Source organism: Epinephelus moara, chromosome 5 (assembly GCF_006386435.1).
Source record: "Epinephelus moara isolate mb chromosome 5, YSFRI_EMoa_1.0, whole genome shotgun sequence".
Taxonomy (NCBI): domain Eukaryota; kingdom Metazoa; phylum Chordata; class Actinopteri; order Perciformes; family Serranidae; genus Epinephelus; species Epinephelus moara.
This window is the reverse complement of record NC_065510.1, coordinates 13,327,273-13,347,979: the sequence shown is the minus strand read 5'-3', so window position 1 is coordinate 13,347,979 and position 20,707 is coordinate 13,327,273. Positions and strand designations below refer to the sequence as shown.

General features: G+C 42.0%; 1 protein-coding gene across 2 annotated transcripts in view; it reads left to right on the top strand.

The window, feature by feature from the left end:
* The window catches only part of LOC126391008 (microtubule-associated tumor suppressor 1 homolog), an 82,520-nt gene that overhangs the window by 31,796 nt on the left and 30,017 nt on the right, over nt 1-20,707 (top strand). For both annotated transcript variants that reach the window (XM_050045570.1, XM_050045569.1), the window contains exons 6-7: nt 2,363-2,599; nt 4,601-4,768. In XM_050045570.1, the coding sequence (XP_049901527.1) occupies nt 2,363-2,599; nt 4,601-4,768 (405 nt within the window). The remainder of the gene's footprint in view (nt 1-2,362; nt 2,600-4,600; nt 4,769-20,707) is intronic.

Here is a 20,707-nt window from a genome sequence, read left to right as displayed (position 1 = left end):
TTTCTTTTAGTTACATAGATTTATTCTTTTATCACAGCTGCAGTTTTGGACCCTATACTGGGTTTTTATTTGTCACTTTAAGTAGCGTATCTTTGTGGCAAGGATCTGCACATTTTCTCATTAGGCCTCTACAAACCACCACTAAAAACATCCCTACAAAAACAAAGATGAAGACCATTAATTGTGGTCTTAGGCTCATGAGAAAAAGCTAGTAAGTGGAGTTGTCTCAAAGATACTTGTCACATTTCTCCTCCACAACTCCTCTTGTAGTTCGATGTAACCATAAGTAGGACCTTGGTTAACAGCTCTACTCTCTAACCTTTCTCTTCTCGTCTCACTCACACAGTAACACATCACAGTGATGGTTACAGATTGCCAGGTTGTTATGGTTACTAGATTAAATGTGCTAGTTCCCATGGTAATATGTTGGTTCTGTATTTAGTCCTGTCAGAGAGCAGCGTCCGTGTCGTACACCCCCACGCAGGTAGTTTTTACGTGTTGTGTTATTTCACACCCACACATTCGTAATGACTCATTTATTTACACCTCGTTTCAGCTGTTCATGTGGAGCTCTGGACATTCTGTCTCTTGGAAATAAATGAGAGTAACTCCGAGGGCATTATAGCCTACTGTGTGTGTTTCAGTCCACCCACAGTCACCTGCCTCAGATATGTTGCACTTTAATTATCCTGATTAAATAATTGATTAGTGAGACTAACAGAAAATATTAATATTTTGAGAGGTTCTAGTAGAAAATGCAGTATTGGTATTCTATGATTACACACAGAAACAATCTGGCGGTATGCATACCTGTTTTATTTGTTTATTTGCAAAGAACATACTGTGTCATAATATTCTTTCCCCGCAGGTGTACTGGTTTTTTGCGAGTCTCTGCTCTGTATGCTGCGCAGTGCCGCAGGAACATTGTTGTTGTTTTTCTGCAAGTCTGAATCAGTTTATAATTGCATAGAAGGATATGAAAAATAATCTGAAAACACAGCCCAGAACATAACAGCAGTACTTAGTCACTCATTTCTGTTTGTGAGGTGAAAAATTAAATAAAAGCTTTAGTTTCTGTATAAAACCAGATGTACCCTTGGTGTATTTTAGTTGCACTGACGCCTCCACTTTTACCTGGTTAATTTATCCTGATAAATCAGATCAGGTGCATCAAGTGAGTGGCAGAACACCAGCAGATTGGGACAGATACAGTCGTATCTGACATGGAAAATGTTGATGTCACCCTAAAATATCTGATTAATGACAACGTCTGTATTAATATCTTCTTAAGAATTAGATGCTGTGAACATTTCAGGCCTGACACATACATTTACATATTTTTAAAAACAGTTATTTCCCTCTATGTTTAAAAAAAAAAAAAAATCTGCCCACTTGACCTTAGTTATACAAAATATCTCTGTCCCTCCGTCTCCCCTCGTCACAAAAGTTGTAACGTGTCCAGGCTAACGTCATCTTTTTAAAAACACTTCCTGGAGATCTCATCACGGTTGATTCCCATTTAATTACGGATGGGGGAGCTTACTCGATGAATGATGCTCTGGACATGCAAAAATTTTCCTTCTATTACTCATCAACAACAATCCCACTCTCGAAATCAGTCACACCATCTGCTGGTTCAGCCGTGCCATATCCAAAGCCATCATTTCTGGAGGACTTGAAACTGCAAACACTGAGGTCGACCAAAAACACTGGGCACAGAAGACACCTCTGTTTGTCCATGAAGTGGTGCAGCAGTTCTGAGTTTAAGTTTAAAGTAGTCATTAGACGAAGCAGTGCTAACAAAACTTACCAGTAGCCCGCCATTGTTGTTGTTGTTGTTGTAAATCTGCACACAGGAAAGTGTTGTAAAAAATCTTATAATATCCATTTTCAAAAACATCTGTATATGTGTAGACAGGGCCTGCGTCTCCCTCCTTGACACCACAACACAGACACACCACACACAAGCATCTGATAAAACCCACATGCTTTCATTTTTGTTGTCTATAGTCCAAATGGAGCAATAACTGCCTCAGAGAGATAACGGTGTTTATGTTTGACAGCCATCGAAGAAGTTTATAACCAGCATCCTGATCTGATCTGATGTTTACAGAATTTCCTGCAGGGCGTAGTTTTACTGAAAGTCATTTGCGCTCGAGTGATAATGTAAAGATTTGTCCATGATTACACAGTCCAGCCTCTCCTTTGTCTTTGTTTACCGATGTTATTTTCTCTGAAGGATATTAAGTTATTATTTACAGGATTCACACCTTGAAATTAAAAAAAAGCTGACACTTTAAACACCCACTCCAAACGTCTGCTCTTCCATTTAAATAAAGCACTTTTATTTTCTTTCCTTCAGCTTCTCCAGCATCTCCAGGAGCTCCACCACCAACAGGGACCAAGCCAGATGAGCAGCCCAGCAGAGGCTCACTTCCTGTGGGCAGCCCGAGCATGGCAAAGCCCTTCGTCTCCAGCCCAGCAGCTCCCAGCAGCACCAATGCTCCCAGTGACGCAGTAACCACTGGTGTCACTGCTGCTCCAAAGCCTGCAATGAGGAGCAGAGCTCTGTCACTGCAGGCCAGGAGCACTGCCACAGGTGAGTGTGTATGTGTGTGAGTGACCCAAATCTTTCTTGTCAAACACATTTACCTTTTTACTTACTATTTTCAGTTAATGATAAAATTCAAATGATTAAAACACTCTTGACTGAAACACTTCAGTCCAGATTCTGGACTCTTTCTCACTCACTTCTCTGTAAATTACTTGGATGAACTTTCAGGCACCGCTAGTGTTTTTCACTATTCACACATGCACTGCATTCAGGATCATTTCCGTCTTGAGCCTTTTCACACACACTGTGACAATGCCGGAATAGATAGGACAAGGGACAAGCAGATGGCGTTAATGCATCACTTATGGATGCCAACTGCCATAAAACTCACCAGAAGAAGAGGCAGCGGGCGACGTCTCGTATTATTTTCAGGAGCATGTCAGGCAAAGAGCTGTTTTTGTCCACGTCAGTGTTCTTGGAAAGTGTTTAATTTCAACAAGTAATATTTTTTCACGATGCTAAACTGTGAACAAATGGCAGATTCGAATATGTCATCAGTAACTAGGCGTAGGGTTAGTTTCAACATTGGGGGAAACGCCTATAAAACAGGGGACTTTGGGGTCCTCCGTGAATTTCAAGTATCAAATACTTAATTTCCTGCATTCTGGTGAATTCTTATGCACCAATTTGTGAATTTACTGCGTCAATTTTATGGTGTAAGTGCCTTACATTTTGTCAAAATAAAGTCCTCCTTTACTTTCATGTTCATTGGACACAAATGCACATGTTCTAAATACTGAGGGGGATGTGTCCCCTGCGTCCACACCCCAAAATCTACACCTATGATAAGCAGAGTCTTGGACCTACTGAGAGGTTCACGTGGAAGCCCACAACAGCATTTTGATAAATGGCCCATTCAACGCACTCTTGGGAATCTCTGCTTTGGCAGAATATCATCCTCAAACCCCTCCAAGAATAATATTCTTCTAGCAGTGTGGGTTTATGTAAAACAAAAAAAGTTTATTTAATGCCTTTTCAGCATTTTCAGTGCACTTTTAATCAACACTGGGAAATTTGACAGAAAATATCAAAGTAAAATGTGGAAATAGATTTTTTTAACACTCTTTAAATCCTGCTTTTAGATCTAATCTTTGCAAGTAGTTTTTTTAACACATGATTTAGTCGTGAGGCCAATGAACAATTTATTTAATGCTCCATGTAATTTTTTTTTCAATATCAGGAAGTGTATGAAGACTGGTACCATTCTAAATGTGGACCTCTCCTTTTGTCAGTGTGTATAAACCAGAGAGACATTTTTATTAAAGGTGTGAACGACTGCAACTTCCCCTCCACCTGTAACAGAGACTAGTTACCAGGTTGGTTTTATAACACACATGATGCGTACTTTTCCTTTGCATTGGAGGAAAGAATCAGACAGCTGTTTCTGTGGCGTAACACATCTGGGTCAGAGACTGGATGACACATGCAATCCTATTACAAAAAGAGGGACAGTCACAGAGTGTAATAGAGAAACAGTGACTACAGCTGTGATGCTAGCTGTCAGACACTGAGCACTGAGTGAGGGCTGAAGGACAAGAGATAGATGGTGGAAGATACAGGATCAAAAACTTAACTTCTTGCTCATTATCTGGCTTCACTGATTTCAAATCTTCCATTTGAGCTGTTCAACTCTGTGACCCAGCAGCTCTGAGGAGAGAGTGGAAACCCAGATCAGGGTTGACATGTTTTCACATTTGCAACTATCTCAAAGGAGTTTTTCAAATGCATTATTTGCTGCTAAATCCGAGTGCCATCTAGTTACATTATTCCAGAGAAGGCAGATATCTCTACAGCTGATATCACCAACACTCTGCATCTCACACCAAAACAATCTAGACTGATAAATAGCGCTGCAGGCAAGAGGAAGAATGTGTATTTTTAATTTCAGGGTGAACTGTCCCTTTACCTGCAACAGTGTAGGAGGAAACAAAGCCCAAAGACAAGTTCTGCGATGAGATTTGACTGACTCCTGCGTCCTCTTCACAGGTCTGAAGGCCCCGACTGTCACCAACCACAGCACGGCCAAGACAGCCGCCGCCAATCAAACATCAGCTAAAACAGCTCCACCTGCCAATCAGGGGCCGACAAAGCAGGCATCCCAGTACCCCTTGCAAAGAAGCGGCTCGGCGAGACTCAGTCGGCTGAACAGCACAGGTAAGGATGTGTGAGAGGCAGTGTGTGTACGTGCGTGTGCAGGGCGTTGGTTGTGTGACTGTCATATTGTGTGTTGGCAAGGAGAGATGTTTGTGTGTAACAGGCTGCGGGTGTGTCAGCGGAGCAAAACCACAGTAATCTCAAGACTCTTGGCAAAAGCTACACTGGCAAACACCCAGGGTTATCACAGCTACTGTGTGTGATTTGTGTGTGTTGACGTGTGTGGGTGCATCTTGAATGATGTTGACGTTAAAGCACCTGAAGCTGTTGACTTGTTTTATCTGGTATTCTGAAGGTTTTTGGCAGAACAACACTCAGCTTTGTGCCAAGTAGTAATGATTAAAACTGTTGCCGTTAACTTTGTACTTTCCGTTTGTGTTGCATTAGAAGTGACTTTGATTTTATTTATACAAAGGTTCAGATAATGTGGCTCTTTAAAAGCCAGTGTTGGTAGGTTTTAGATTGATGCTGTTAATAGTAATGTTTATAGACATTATTTAGCTGCACGAAATACTACTGAGTGTTTCCAAAGGGTTGATATCAGTCATCGACAATTTAGACGAAGGGAGGACGAAAAAAAGCACAAATTTAATAGCATCAGTTTCAGACAAAAAGCCTGAAACCACCCGGTTCCGGTTTTCCTCTCACAGATTGTGAGTGGAAATAGGGAGGTGGAGCCGTACACCACCAGAACGACGTGTGTGTTGCTGTAAGACTGGCATACAAAATGAAGGACATATAATTGTGTGCCCTCTTATGCAGCATATCCGTGATAAGTATGGACATGTCCCTACTGAACTGAGCTCACTCTCAGTCATGTTACATGCATGTCTTGCAGTAGTGGAGCACCAGCAGGCCTCAACTGAATTAAGGGATTCTGTGTTGTTAGGTATATTCACTTTTAAGGTTTTTACTAATGGGTTTATCTTATGTAGGATTATTTTGTACATTGTTTAGACCCAAATATTTTATTTGTTTGTGTCAATAGAATAACTACTGTAACTAAGATAGCTCTAATGTGCCCTGATGCGTCCCTGATAAAGACCACGTAATCAGTGCAGGACAGGGTGGTTGTTTTTGTCACAGCAAACTAAGGCTCTATAACTTGAGTTGGACAAAATGGTCTGTGACCGTCCATTGTTTTCCCAGCGTAAGGAAATGTGTTGACTTCTTCTGAAAGTGATATTTCCAGCTGTAGTGACACAGTCGCTAAAGTGACTAGCGTGCAGCTAGTGTGTGGACGTAATAACTGCGCTGGGGCCCTTGACCCCTCTAGCATGATGCAGGCAGCAACGAAATGTGAACAAAGCCAGTCAGCTGGAGACACATGATAGACACAGGCATAGATGACAATGTGTCTCGGCTGTTTATGTGTGTTCAGATCACTGAAAAGCATGTAAACACCAGGTGAGAGTATACCCATCAACCCACTTCACCACTGGTTGAGAACTGTTAAGAGCCTTTACTCTGCACTCTGCATGTGTCGGTTTGTATGCTGAGTATGTTGTGTTTGTGGAAAGTAAATGCCGGGCTTAAGATGCACTAAGAACAGAACATCCAGGTTCCATAAGAGCACATATCCTGAGGCTGTCTGCCTCCTTAACATTACAAACATCGCACTGCAGTACACTCAGCAGGTTAAATAGTTTAATGTGATGATAAATTCACTGTGGGTGCTAATGTTTGGTGCTCTGAAGCATTTGATTCTCATTCATTCATTTTCCATAACTGCTTATCCTGTTGGGGTTGCAGGGGGCCTGCAGCCTATCCCAGCTGACACGGGGTGAGAGGCAGGGTACACCCTGGACAGGTCACCAGACTATCACAGGGCTGACACATAGAGACAGACAACCATTCACACTCACATTCACACCTACGGGCAATTTAGAGTCACCAATTAACCTGCATGTCTTTGGACTGTGGGAGGAAGCTGGAGTACCTGGAGAAAATCCACACTGACACAGGGAGAACATGCAAACTCTGCACTTATCCATTTGTTTTTAGTTTTTATGATCATGTGTATGGATAGAACTGAATCTGTTTTTATTTTTGCCTAATGTGCATAGTGATTTTACTATATTTGTCTTTCTTTGTCTTTGTTTAAGTCAATCAGTCAATTCAATTTTATTCACAAACACAGATTAAGAAAAACACAAGTACAATTCATAGGAAATAGTGCTCGAAAATAGGGGCCCAGACATGACGCAAATTGTATTTTAAAATGTGTATATGAACACGTTGTCTAGATTTAAGAAAAGGAAGTGCATGTAATAAACAGTAACATTCATAACCTACAGAACTAGACTGTAGACAAAGACTAACCAAAAACCCTAGAGACTAAACTAACCTAATGCTCACGACTAAATGCTCCCAAGACATTTATTCCATCAGTCTAAACATTGGTTCGATAAGTAAGACAACATAAATAGGAACACATGGCAAGTGGAAATAACTTTACAGTGTAAGTGGATATTAGTCGTTTAGGGTGTTCATGCTTTAACATATTTTTTACAATCTCAATCTCAATCTCATTCCACACCTGGACCTCTACAAACCAAACTAAAGCTCACACATTTAAGTTTACATTTTTTACCCTCTATAAGATGCTTTTTTTCAAGTCTCGTGTATGAGAGGATATTCAGTTGGAATAAGGTCACAGAGTCTGTTGTTGATCTTAAATACAGCATTATACATTATACCTGATACCATCAGTGACCTCATCGAGACAAGTTCCAGTTAACCATGTTGATATGGCAATAAAGGTATTGAATCTTAAATCAACAACTTTTAAAAAGTGATATGAGATCATTAAACTACGCTCCTGGATGTTTGCAGTTCAGCTGCACACACACCAACACACAGATTCGGGCTGACTGTCGACGTCTCATATCCTGGAAGCTTAAGCAAACATAATTATCATCCCTCTGCAGTCTCTCTGTAATTATTCTCCTGCTCATGACACACACACACACAGAAATTACGTTCTTTGAATTTAGAGTGGAGCCATATTTGCGTCTGAGCAGTACTTAAGTTGGATGTTTTAGTACTGTTTAGTGTGCTGAAACGCTCAGTTTTCAACCAGTAAACACTCATTTGTTCACAGGTTGAATTACGCAAGCAGTCGACAGTCCAACATTTCACACCTTTGATGTCACGTGACACTGAAACTCATTTTAAAGCAGCTTTAGGAACAATTTTGGTACCAAGACAACATCTCAGCAGATACACGTGCACTCACAGACGGTGTCTTAGCATGAAAAACACTGGTCGTATTTTCTGAGGCCCATTTTTTTGTGAAGTGCTGCTGGTTTCGCACATGTGGGCCCTGTGAATCCGGGGCCTTTGCTTGCAGCCTCCCCCCAGTGTGGTGACTCTGGTGTGGACCTGGGCGCCTGGCTGCCTCCCCTCTGTGGCCGGGCCTGGAAGTCTCTCTGGGGCCTGTGGGGAGCCACTACTCACAGACATGCTGTCACCCTTGTGATGGCTTCACCACCACACACACACACACACACACACACACACACACACACACACACAGGCAGGCAGCCTCCACTTCATAAACCCCACACATGCATTTGATTCATTCACCTCTCTCTCTCATTGACACACCGCAGCAGCCCTCAGGCGACAGTGGTTAGTAGTGTGGGCTTTTAACGCATCCAGTGGCTTTCTTTAGCTCTGTTTGTCTCTATTGGACACACACTTTATTGATTCTTATATACACACACGGGACACTGGTTTTATTGTCCATGAGCTGTGTTGTGCTCTCAGGGGATTATTTATGTGTCACGGTTGAGTTGTAATTTTTTTAAGGATGATTTGAGGTTCATACTTCTTGTTTTAAAAGCAGTGTACCGTGCACATTTTACCATGCCGAGTTTATGAATAAGGTTTATGAAATGTTGGCTCTAAGTGGCTCAGCATCACGTATACATATATTTAATGTTTAAACATTTGTCAATATGGACATGCTACACATCGTTAGCTTGGTTAGATTCTCTACAATCAAAATATTTATCTCATTCTTGCAAATCCGGCAACATGGGCGTATCATTCTGCCGTGAAAGGTGCTTGTCTGTGTCGGCATCCTCTGCAGAGATCACTGACACAGTGACAGCCTTTGATGAGGTGGGAGTGAGAACAGACTGGAGTCAAATAGTGACACATCAACACTTGGTCAGTGGCCCTCAGTGTCAGATACTGACGCACCGTTTAGCATCAGTGTGAGGTGTTGCAGGAGGAGGCATTTTTTGATGCCCCAAGCAACTGCCGTAGTATAAAGGCAGAAAGTCCGCAATGGGCAGGTGTGAGGGGAGGTGGGTGTCACTTGAAATTTGTGATCTTTGACATGTTAACAAAAGTTCTTATTTTAAGCCAAACCATGATGTTTTTTTCTAAACCTAACATGTTTTTGTTGCCCAAACGAGCGGGCACTGTGCATTTCCTGTGATTTGGAAAGACTGTGATTGTAAACATAAATTGACACGCCATCCCGAAGTGTCTAAAAGTGATGCTGGAGGGGTACCTAGAGCGTCATAGTTTGACCTGTTAGGTCACTCAATACGTTCATATGCAGAGTTAAGTCGACCTATGGTTATAGCTTGACATAGTCATTTAATTCATCAATTTATTGACTGAAATATGTCAGACTCCAATTTTGCTTCTTCTTCTGTTATGCATTTAATGCTTTTGATTTCCGGGTCAAAGTCCGGGGGCGGAAACTACGGAGCATGCACTGAGCGCCACGGCCAGTTTGGGTCTGATTGACTGTATACATGCAGGAGTAATTCGACTTCCAATTGCATTATCTGTGTGTGTTTGTCCGACTTTGAGAATTTTAATTTATTGTGATTTCAGTCGGACTAACACAATAAATCATTTTTCTCTAATGTCACATAAACGTACTTCCTGATCAAGCATCAGTATTTAACAAGTTGGGAGTGAAAATGTGCTGACCTGCGCCCATCCATGCCCACCCGTAGACCCGACTCGACAGCTGTACTTGATTTGGAAAAAAAAAAATCGAACTGCCTGTAAATTTACAGCAAATATGGGGAGTAAAAGATAAGAAGCATAAATACATATTGCAAATACACAGTGGCAAAAAAAAGAAATATAAGATTTACAGGGCTCGTAATTTCCCTTTGCAGCCAGCAAAAATACATTTTACTTTCCACCTTTGTCTTATTTCTGTCATTTTGAAAACATAGCTGAATTCCATTATTTGAGCAAAAGGCTTAGCTGCATATAAAGTGTGTGTGTGTGTGTGTGTGTGTGTGTGTGTGTGTGTGTGTGTGTGTGTGTGTGTGTGTGTGTGTGCACGCGAAACAAAGACGTCTGTGTTTGGTTGAAGTTTTAATAGAACACCTGCCACTGAGAGATGAAGAGACGCAGCCCGCCTCCTACCCTCAGTGTGTTTCCTCTTTATAGTGGTCCTTTCATCACATTTAACCTTGACATGATTCATCTCTGACATTTTCATCCCTGACATTCAACTGGAGACGGAGAGAGGACGTGAGACCTGAAAAATAATGATAAAGGGAGCAAGGGAGCAAGGGAGCAAGGGAGCAAGGGAGCGAGTAAGCAGTGGAGACAAATTATTCAAATCCCACCCACTCCCCCTCCCCCTCCTCCCCTGCAGCATCCCTCCCTCTGTGTGTGTGTGACTGTGTGTGTATACTGGCTTCACAGAGCTTTGCAAACAGCAGTAAAATAGAGGGAGTGTGTTGATGCTTGTCTTTGTCCGACCACTCGGCATGTGTGTGTGAAGGAGAGCTACATTCTGTGACAGTAGACACACACACACACACACCTCTGTGGCGTGCTTCAGTGGGACGGTCGCTGTGTGTTTTGCGTGTAGCAGCAGCAGCGATGGACTACTAATCATCACCGCATCGAGGATTTTCTCTCCTCCCTGACACACACACGAGTACTACCTCTCTCTCCATCTTTTATCGTTGGATGATTCACTACCACCTGGACAACCGTGAAGCACACAGCTATTTTTGGCGCCATTTTCTCTTCTTTTATTGGCCAGGCTACAGAAACCTTCAGTTTTTATTTTTTTGTTGTGCAGTGGCGACTCCTCGGCTTTAAATGGATGAAGGGCAGCTGGCGGATTAACGGACTCCCCTTTTTTTTCGTCTTTGTTTTTTTAATGCTTCTGTTACACTCTGTACCCAGTCAAAATTCTGCCCCTTTAAATTCCTGTTTTTGTCCTTTCTCTGATCTCCACGTGGCCGTCGTGGAGAAGCAAGGCGCAAATTCCAGCAGCAACAATCTCTAAGTCTTTGCTGTCTTTTTCGTGTGGACTTATTTATTACTTACTTCTCAACTTGAAGACAAAAAGAGGAAGAGTTTTACCAGAGAGTTGGGACTTCAGTTTGAAGCAACTATTGTGCATCGGAAATTAAAAGGCGATAATTTCGTGAAAATAGGTGACAATAGTAAACAGGTCAGACAGGCAACACTGGGAATTTGGACCCCAAGGAGAAAAAAATCTGGGTCAATTTGACCGTCTAGAGGAGCAGAGAAAGTGCTGAAAAGTTCCGACACGAAAAGAGGATCCAACCCAGAAACATCAGTCGAATCTTGAAGAGAGTTGGACGACAAACAGAGACGATGTTATGGTCTCCCAGACTGTCGCTGTCCAACTTCCACGTGAAGCTGACGGCCAAAGGACTTTTCCGAAACCTTCAGCTGCTGTCGGGATGCAGGAAGAACACCATGGTCTTCCACGCAGGTCTGGATACGTACGCCACTCTCCCCCCTCCTCGTCCTCCCTTCGTCCAACCATCGATTTTTAAATTATTGTAATACATCTGTCTTTCCAAGAGTTGATCAACGCATGTCTCAGGCCAACAGGTTGATCACTGCATTGTGACAGGAACCTCCAAACCATCTGTGACCCCATCCATCCATCCATCCATCCATCCATCCATCCATCCATCCATCCATCCATCCATCCATCCATTTTCCCATCATCTCACTCTTTACCATGTGCTCAGAGTGCTAGAAAATCCTCATCCTCCATCAGTTCTTCCTCCACCATTGATGCACATGGCTGGGTGGGGTTATAGGTGGGATGCTACCACACCCTAGCAAGGAGCTAATTGTGTTCAAGACTACTCATATGTCCCTGAAAGTCACTGTTTGAATCTTCATCTTCATTGGCTGCCCCATTTCTGATTAAAACTCAAAGAATCACAGATTTTGAAAGCAGGTGTGCCAAAACAAATCCACCTGTCTGTGCATTGTGTTTTATTGTTTATCTTATTTTATTAATATTGTCTACCAATCACCCTTTTTCGTATATTTAACCCCTCATTGCAATCCATCGTCCTCCTCTTAAGCTGACGGGTGAGGTTGCCTTTGAATAGAGCGTAAGGTTCAGCTTTCTTGGCCATTTCTTTTAGCTTAATCTTTAGTCATGGGATGGCAAGCCTGACCCCAGATCAGCCTCAAAGGCCACTTCACCCTCTCACACCCTCCCCTCCTCCTCCTCCTCTTGGTCCGGCTCCTCCTGTTTTCCTACACGGTGTTGGCAGCCATTGTTGCCTCCCCTCTCTCCACCACCGTGGGGGCTTTCAGTATTGTGCACGCTGGCTACCACAGCCGCCATGGATGTATAGGGTTACAATAGGGTCGTCATTTGTCTCAACACAAGTGTGTGTACATGAGTCTGTGTGTGTGTGTGTGTGTTTGGAAGCTTTCTGCACGAGTGCTTGAGCAGTGGCGTGATGAATAGCCGTGGCTGTGGGCTCCTTTTAGCCGTGATACCCACGCTTAGAGGGGCACCAACCACGTGACTCACATACACATACACAAACCTGAAATAGCTGCATCTGGCTTTTAGTTATTCAGCCGTTAAGAGTGCGCTCTATTTGTGGCAGAAAGTCCGTCCTCACTGTTAATGGTGTTTGTTTCTTGCATACAGGAGAGAGACAGAGAGGGTGTCTTGTAAAGAACTCTCTTTGGGTTCAGCCTGCCAAGCAAACGAGACGTAATGACCCTCATGTGCCCAGAAATGTTCTTACTTTCCACACAGAATAAGTGTGCATGCAAAATTACCAGTGGATTCATGACACATGCATACCAGCCAATTTTGTTCTCACCACCAAGCGCATATTAGTGAATCAGAATCATTCTGAACTAACAGGTGCGTGCCCGCTATTTGTAATCAGCAAACTGCCACGTCCCCATTTCTCTATATAAGGAAATATGTTTTCCCCAAGTTGTATCATGGAGAAAATGGTGCCGTTGTCACACCAGCCCAGGTCTGCTTCTCTTCAACCAGTGCTGCTACTCGTAACTGATGTATTTTTAGTGCATTGAAAACGAGTGATGAATAAATTACCACCCAACTGTATCACAGATAATAGGTTTTAAACTAATTTTTTTCCTTCTTGCTAATTATTTTATGCCTTTGTCACATTGCAGATTATAGTGTAATTAAAAATTTTAATTATCACAATAATTGATGAGGATTCAAGGGCGTTAATTTCATAATTGTTCAATAGGCTGCATTTGGCAAATGCATAAGTAAATTAAGGTTTTTAAATACTGTTGTCTGTTGAAGCCTTTTTTAAATTAATGTAGATTTACTATGCTATGCCTTTAGTTAAAAAGTGTGTGTGTAAATTTCCTAAGACAGCCAGGCCTTCATCATTTGTGCATACTCATGGTTTCAGGCAGAATTAAAAGAGTTTTTTATTCAGTGCTGTCACTGTATTGGTCCTGATTCTCCAATGAGAGATTGTTCTTTGTTTGGAGGAGGTTATTTAATTTTTTCAATCTGTACTATGACTGTTTGACTCTGATGAAGATTCAGTGCGCATCATAATGTTAGTAGTTCTTGCACCTTATTAAATATTTAAGTGAATCATGTGCTCCAGTATCTTCTGTGGGTGCAGTCCCTGTGAAGCAGCCCATTGAACTGTTTATTGCAGTTCTAAATTTGTTTGCAGAGGACGAGCAAATTCAGGTAAAAAGATATTGATGAATCCCAGTACGCAAAATGTTTGTAACCCTGATTTAAAGAAGTATTTCACCCCTGGAAAGATGATCTATTTATGAAACTGGGCTGCCTATGTAGTGGAAAGACGTAAATACTTTTCATTGGTGCAACATGACCAGAGAAAACAGGAAAGGGCCTGTGGGATACACTTTTGCTCTGGTAGTTGAGGTAGAAACCTACAACTACCAGAATGCACTGCACCACACCGGAGCAATAAACGCTCCTGCTGGTGGGTAACACAGTGTAAGTTTTGTCATTTTTCTGCAGGAAACAATATGGTGGGCAGCTGGTATCAAACGATTTAAAATTGTAGTTAAACCGTGAGCTTAAATATGTGTCTGAAAATATTTTAGGTGACAAACAGGCAATGCAGTAACAGAGTCTTGGTTTATATTTGATCGGCACTGGTTAGTTTTACTGTCTGATCTGAGTTTGAGAGAGGGAGACGGTGAGAGAAAAAAGGGGTGGGTCACTCTCTTGATCCACTTCTACACTTTTTGTGTTTACCACAGTTCATTTACACGTACTGCCCACATTGTTATGACACAGAGCTGGTTGAAAATCAGCAAACTATCCTTTTAAGCACATATTTGTGTGAACGGACTGTTTGTAAGTGAGGCCCAGTGTTGGCATTATGTTAGAGAGAAGTTTCCTTCTTAGTGTTAGTGTTGCTTTGTCTTCTGCGTTAGCCCTGTGAACTGAGCTGAACACAAAATAATGCAGTGAACTAGAGCTGGATATTTAAACACATCAGTTAAGCTGTTAGTGTGTTTTTTTTTACATTACATATGTGCATATGAACTGATTAAAACAAGAAGGAGAATAGCCTTAAATTAAGAGCTGAGATAATAATCCACAAAGACACCGGAGAATTAAACCTTAATGTGTTTTGCTTACTACAAGGAGCAGAGAAGCTAAGCTAATGTTTCTCCAAGTCTGACTTCTTCAGCAGCTTCACGTGGGTTTTGCCTTGTGCGCCTGCCAGTATCATTAGGCCACTGGGCTTACTCTGAAGCATTAATTTCTTTCATGTGTCTTGGCTAAATTACTCACTAATTCTCTCATCATCTTTGACAAATCATCTTTATCCATTTAAACTCTCCAAATGATCTGCATGTTTTTTCATGTTCGGCAGCAAATTATCTACAAATCAGCTCGTGTTCTGCAGACAGTGTTTTTCCTCATTTGAGAACACGCTGCTCCCTTTCCTCCTCCAGCTCTCTTCCTCTCTGGCTTGTACTGTGTGTATCCCTGCTGGCCCATCTGAGCGCGGCAGCACGTGTTTGGCTGCAGTGTGTTTTCTCAGTCTGAGCTCCACAAACCCACTTCCCTGCTGCACTGAAATGTAGGTTAGAGCAGGCTTTAGTCACCACATGTGCACATCCGCACACACTCAGCAGAGACACTCGAGCACGCTGCACAACGGTTCAGCTGAGGCTGGCTAGTCGTGCAAGCTTTAATCTGATGTGGAGGTTGTTGTTTTTTTCCCTAATGTGGTGGCAGATGAGGACATTAGAGGTTGTATCTGCTGGAGTGGAATATTCCCACAGGCTCAGCAGAGATGTACAGTAGATTTAGGCTGCAGTATTCTTTTATATTTATAAAACTAGGTAGAGATGTTCTCCGTGGAGATCAAGGGCAGCCATGTGCACATCTGGTGCTGCATCTGATCTGGAAACCTCATGTGAAATGACTAACAGTTGTTTTAAACAGTTTTTGCCTCCGAGTCCAAATACTGCTTTATGTTTCACTCCAAAAACAGCCGGTGGTTGAAGCGGTTAAATTGATCTTTGCATTAATGTCGCAGCAGTTGTTTAACCTCTTCTTTAATGACGAGCAGGGTATTATTTTCAAGCTAGAATTTCTATTTTTGGCCTCTTTTACTTAACATGTGGTTTTTGACTCTTCGGTTTCTCTCAGTGGGATGCATTGCCAATGAAGTGGTTTGGCTCACCTATATGACGATAATCATTCAAAGATCTCTCCTGTGGTTTGCTATAACTTTAGTTTTATGATCTCTGACTAACTGGTTAGATACTCTCCGCTGCAGTGTTACCAATTCATAAGGTCATGCAGGGCTACTGGATGTTTCTATCCAACTGCCAAACCAAATGTAGAAAACCTTTCAAGTGTCACCAAAAATGTGTTTTTGTTAAGAGTAATAAGAACAAAAAAACATTTTTAATGGAGCTACATGTGATAGTCAGAGCATTAAAGGGAAAGTTCACCTCCAAATTAAAAATACATATTTCTCCTCTTACCTGTAGTGCTATTTATCAATCTAGATTGTTTTGGTGTGAGTTTTCGAGTGTTGGCACTTGGTTTATGGTGCTCAAAGCGCCAAAGAAATACAACAGCAATGTTTGTTCCCAGAAATCATGACCCGGTTACTCAAGATAATTCACAGATTTTGTTGAGAGCAGTTTCAAGTAGGAACTATTTTCACTTTCTAAAGAACTATACTCGCCAACTTTATCACTGCGCAGAAGGAAGTGTGCATCTACTCATGAACGAGAGGCTTATGCTCGTGACAGCGCAAGATGTAAGCAACGGCGTCCTCAGCTGAGCTGGATGTTTTAACACTTAAAATCTCCAAATCTGCCTTTGTAAAGGCAAATTCATAGTTGTGTGTAGGCTCTACACAAAGTGTAAGCTGTAGCCTACACCATTGGCCTACGCCATTCTGAACCTTTATATTTAAGAAGAAGAAGATATACTTTATTAATCCCCAAGGAGAAATTCATTTTTTTTATATTATATACACACAGGCCCAAAAAGGACCTATACATGCATTAAATGGAGAGATGTCAGACTGAGGGGGCTGCCTTTGACAGACACCCTGAGGAGTTGGGGGTTCAGTGCCTTGCTCAGGAGCACCTCGGCAGTGCCCAGGCGGCAAGGTGGCGCCTCTCCAGCTGCCAGTCCACGCTCCATACTTGGTACATACAGGGACTTGTACCGGCGACACTCCGGTTCCCAAGCCAGGTCCCTATGAACTGAGCTACTCTGCCGCCAATGGTTGTACAGTGGTGTGTTGCAGTTACACCTCCAAAACACTAGGTGGTGGTGGAGTTTCTATGCCATTTTGAATTTCTGTAGTGTAGTAAAGACTGATAGATTTAACTAACACACCAAAAACGCACATAAAACATGGCTTAATAGCAACAATATCATGCTAACGTAGCAACAATATTATGCTAACGTATTTAGCATAAGCCTGTTCAAATTTCATCTTCTCATATAAAGTCAGGATAAATCACACAAAAGACTTATTTGTGGGGGCGTATTGTGATCACAGTTTATTGTTTCTTATCTGTGAAACAAAAGTAAATAAAAGCCTTGTTTCAGCTGAAGGCTACAGGGTAGGGTACGCAGCTACACGGTTTCTACCATGTTGAACTGACGATGTACCTACATGGTAGGTACATCGTCAGTTCAACAAATCCCGCTTAATCCGTCACTATTATCAATGTTCCTTGTTTTTTTGCATCATCGTTTATAGTGACAATAGACAGGTCATTGCCAGAATTGCCAACACTGCCTCTTCAGTGCATTTTCTTTTAAATTCAGTACAAGACAATATGCATAGATATACTTGGATAGAAACCAGTTATCATTGTGCGGTGAAGTCCATCTGTCTGTCAGTTTGTCAGTGGTCAGTGGTGCCTCCGCTGAGGTTTCCCCGTCTCTGCTGCATTCAACATCTTTTTGTACAGCTGAGAAATAACAAGAGCTCTCACGGTTCAGCTGATCTGACACACGTGGACGGAGAGTAAAAACATCAAGCCGTCTGTCGTCATGATTGATGACATGATTGTTAGACAGGTGGACAAAATGGACACGCAGGTTGTTGCTAGGTGACCAGATGGTCTAGTTTGCATGTAAATGGGTCAAAAAGTGGACATGGTACAAACCGTGACATGTTCTGCCCACTTGTTTCCATGGCAACAGGCATGTGGAAGCTGAATCTCCAGTGTACAGACGATATGGATCTATAATTGTACCTGATGGCTGATCATCAGCACTCCAGCCGTGCAGTCCTCCTTCAATGTGTCAGGAGATAACTGTTGTAAGCTAATTGCTGTGCTTGATGTGGTTGATTATGGGATGCCAATTTAATCTCTAGGAAAATCCAGCCCAGTGAAGTCAAAGTTCAAAATACCCGCCCTAATCAAACCTCTGTTGGAATCTCCCTCTTCATAAAAAGGGATGGATTATATTTCTATCCATTTGAGTGACAGATTAAGGAGATTAGGACTGCTACAACTACATGTAGTGTGTGTATGTGGTGAGCCGTCCCTCTTCCATGCTTCACTGGCACACTTTTTTTGTCCTGCAAACACACATAGACAATAATCCAGCACTAATCTGTCTGCGTCTGTGATGTTTAATTTGGCCAGCTCCGGGTGGCCGTACAGTAAACTCAGTTTTCTGCCTCAGCTGGTCCAATTTATCGAGGACTTGTCTGAGTTTGTGTTAATGAGGGATCTTATTAAAGATGCGCCCACAACACTAGAGCCTGCTCTATGTAGGAACAACATTTGTCATCACCACCAATGGGCATGTAATATTCCCTTTCTTCATACCTGAAGTGAACTGTGTCATTGAACACATTTTGTTAGCTCTTCCCATGACAGTTATCAGTGAACTGGAGGCCTTCCCCTCTTTGCTTCTGCTCCTCAAAGTTTCAATTATATTATGTGGCTGAATCTATTCTGCTTTGTCAGACCTACGGAGGACACTCCAGGTGACTGCTGTTACTCTTATTATTCTGTTATATCACTTTATTAAATAACACAAAGGACAACTTGATTGTTTCACTGTTTATTTGTTCACTTCTGCCCCCACACTCACTCAAGTACCAAGTACTTTTGAAACGTCTCCAATCAAATGATACCTGCATTAAGTCCTTGCCCTGTGGGTCTGATTCTGGACCGTGCTGACTCCACGCCAGATGGAGGACGGTCAATTCAGTGTCTGCCCATTTAGCAAGAGCTAACAAATCAGCAGTGACAAACATCCTAACCCAGCTGTTAACGAACTCATACTGACACTGAAACACGACTCGACTTTGTCATTAAACTAGGGCTGTCACTGTGAACAAATTTCCCTTGTGGTGATTAAGGGTGGCTCAACAGGATGATATGCGGTAGCTAACACCAACATTTTTATTGTTTTTGCAAATTACTTCATTTGTTTTGATTTTAGTGCTTCATAAATAAACTCTCAGCTATTATGCTGCTGCTTTTTAAATGAATAAGCTGACACAGTTTTAAAGCAAATTAAATACTTATTCACTGTTTAATGCAGAACAAAGAAGGACAATGAGGCACAATAAGGGACACACTGTATTTTCATCTGAGATGTTGTCATGGACCAAGCAGTCAAAGCACAAAAACACAGATTTAAAGCTCAAAAACAGGTGGGTTTATTTCTCAAAAACTAAATTTTACAAAGCAAATGACTAAAGATAACAAAGTTTGAGTTACAGGGCCCTTAAAAGAGGTCAGCCAAACATAACTCTGCAAAAAAAGGCTAACAAAACTAGACATGAACTCAACAAACAGACCGAACAAAATGAGATGATGGAGCAACATATATAGTCGTGGATCAGACCAACTTAAACACAAAGGGGAGAACTTAGACTAAAATTAACTGAGACTAACACAGAGAAACCCCTATTCCCGCCATGATGTCATAGCTGTTGTTGCAGTCCATGGGATGGCCTTCTGCATAAAATCAGCCCCATCTTTTGCCCAGCTCCAACCAGGAAGTGACTTTAGATAACTTTTGTGTGTTGCTGTGGGCACGGCCATCACAGAAGATCTCTCTTCTCCGTTGTTGCTTTTGATGTTCAGCAATGTGACGGTTGGTCTTTGGGGTATTTGTCCCACCCCTCCTCCACTGTGATTGGACGGCTGTGTAAAACCACCAAGTGAAGGAGGTTATTTTTTCCAAGCCAAAGTGAAATAATCTGGCAGGTGGTTGAACACAGTCGCTATTTTAGAGAGAAGACATGACATATTTGCTGTTGTTTTAAAAACAGGTCGACACAAAGCCCCCACTGCTTCTCCAGTGTTTTCATTCCTCCACTTCCAAAATCCTCCCCAGTCCCTCACTGGTTTCCCCTCGATTATATTGTGATTAAATGCACAGCAGACAATCCCACTGAGTGATCATGAGACTGGTACAAATGAGATGGCTGACATGATGGTGATGCCTATCAAACTGATAAAACAGCTTCACAAAGGTATGTGACTGTCAAATTTTTCAGTGCATCTCATCTTTATCATCACATCTTTATTTGTCACACAGCCTTCCAATAATTCATATGATGATTCTCTTATCTCATCATATGTTATGAAGGTCATCTTACTGTGTACTGGAGGAGACTCTCATGACAACGCAGGGATTGTCCTTTCCCGTCCGCTGTGCTTCTGTAACGTGACGTGCATGCTAACCGTGTTGTTTCTCTCTCAGTCTGGGCTCAGCAGCTCTGCATGACTGCCTGGCAGAACCCAGGTACAAAACATCATCTCCAACACACTCACACAGACCCGTCACACATTGCAACAGGAGGCAGACACTCAACATGAGATGTGTTGTCTTAGCAACTGCTCCCTTGCACTACAAAATGTTCTCACCTCCCTTCATATTTCTACACCCACAAACATTTTCCACACACTGGAATAATGATCGGAACATTCTGTCCTGCTGATACTGGTGTTATATTCAGATCTTTATGAATATAAATATAAATATGTTAATCGTTGTTTTAAATTTGAGCTGATCAGCTAAACTATAAAAAGTCAGACACACACATCTAATAAGTGTCACCGCTCCTGCTTGTCCTTCAGTGTCTCACTGTAAGACCGCAGCAGCAGGTGGTTGCACTCTCATCAGGATGTTTGCTTCTGTCGTTA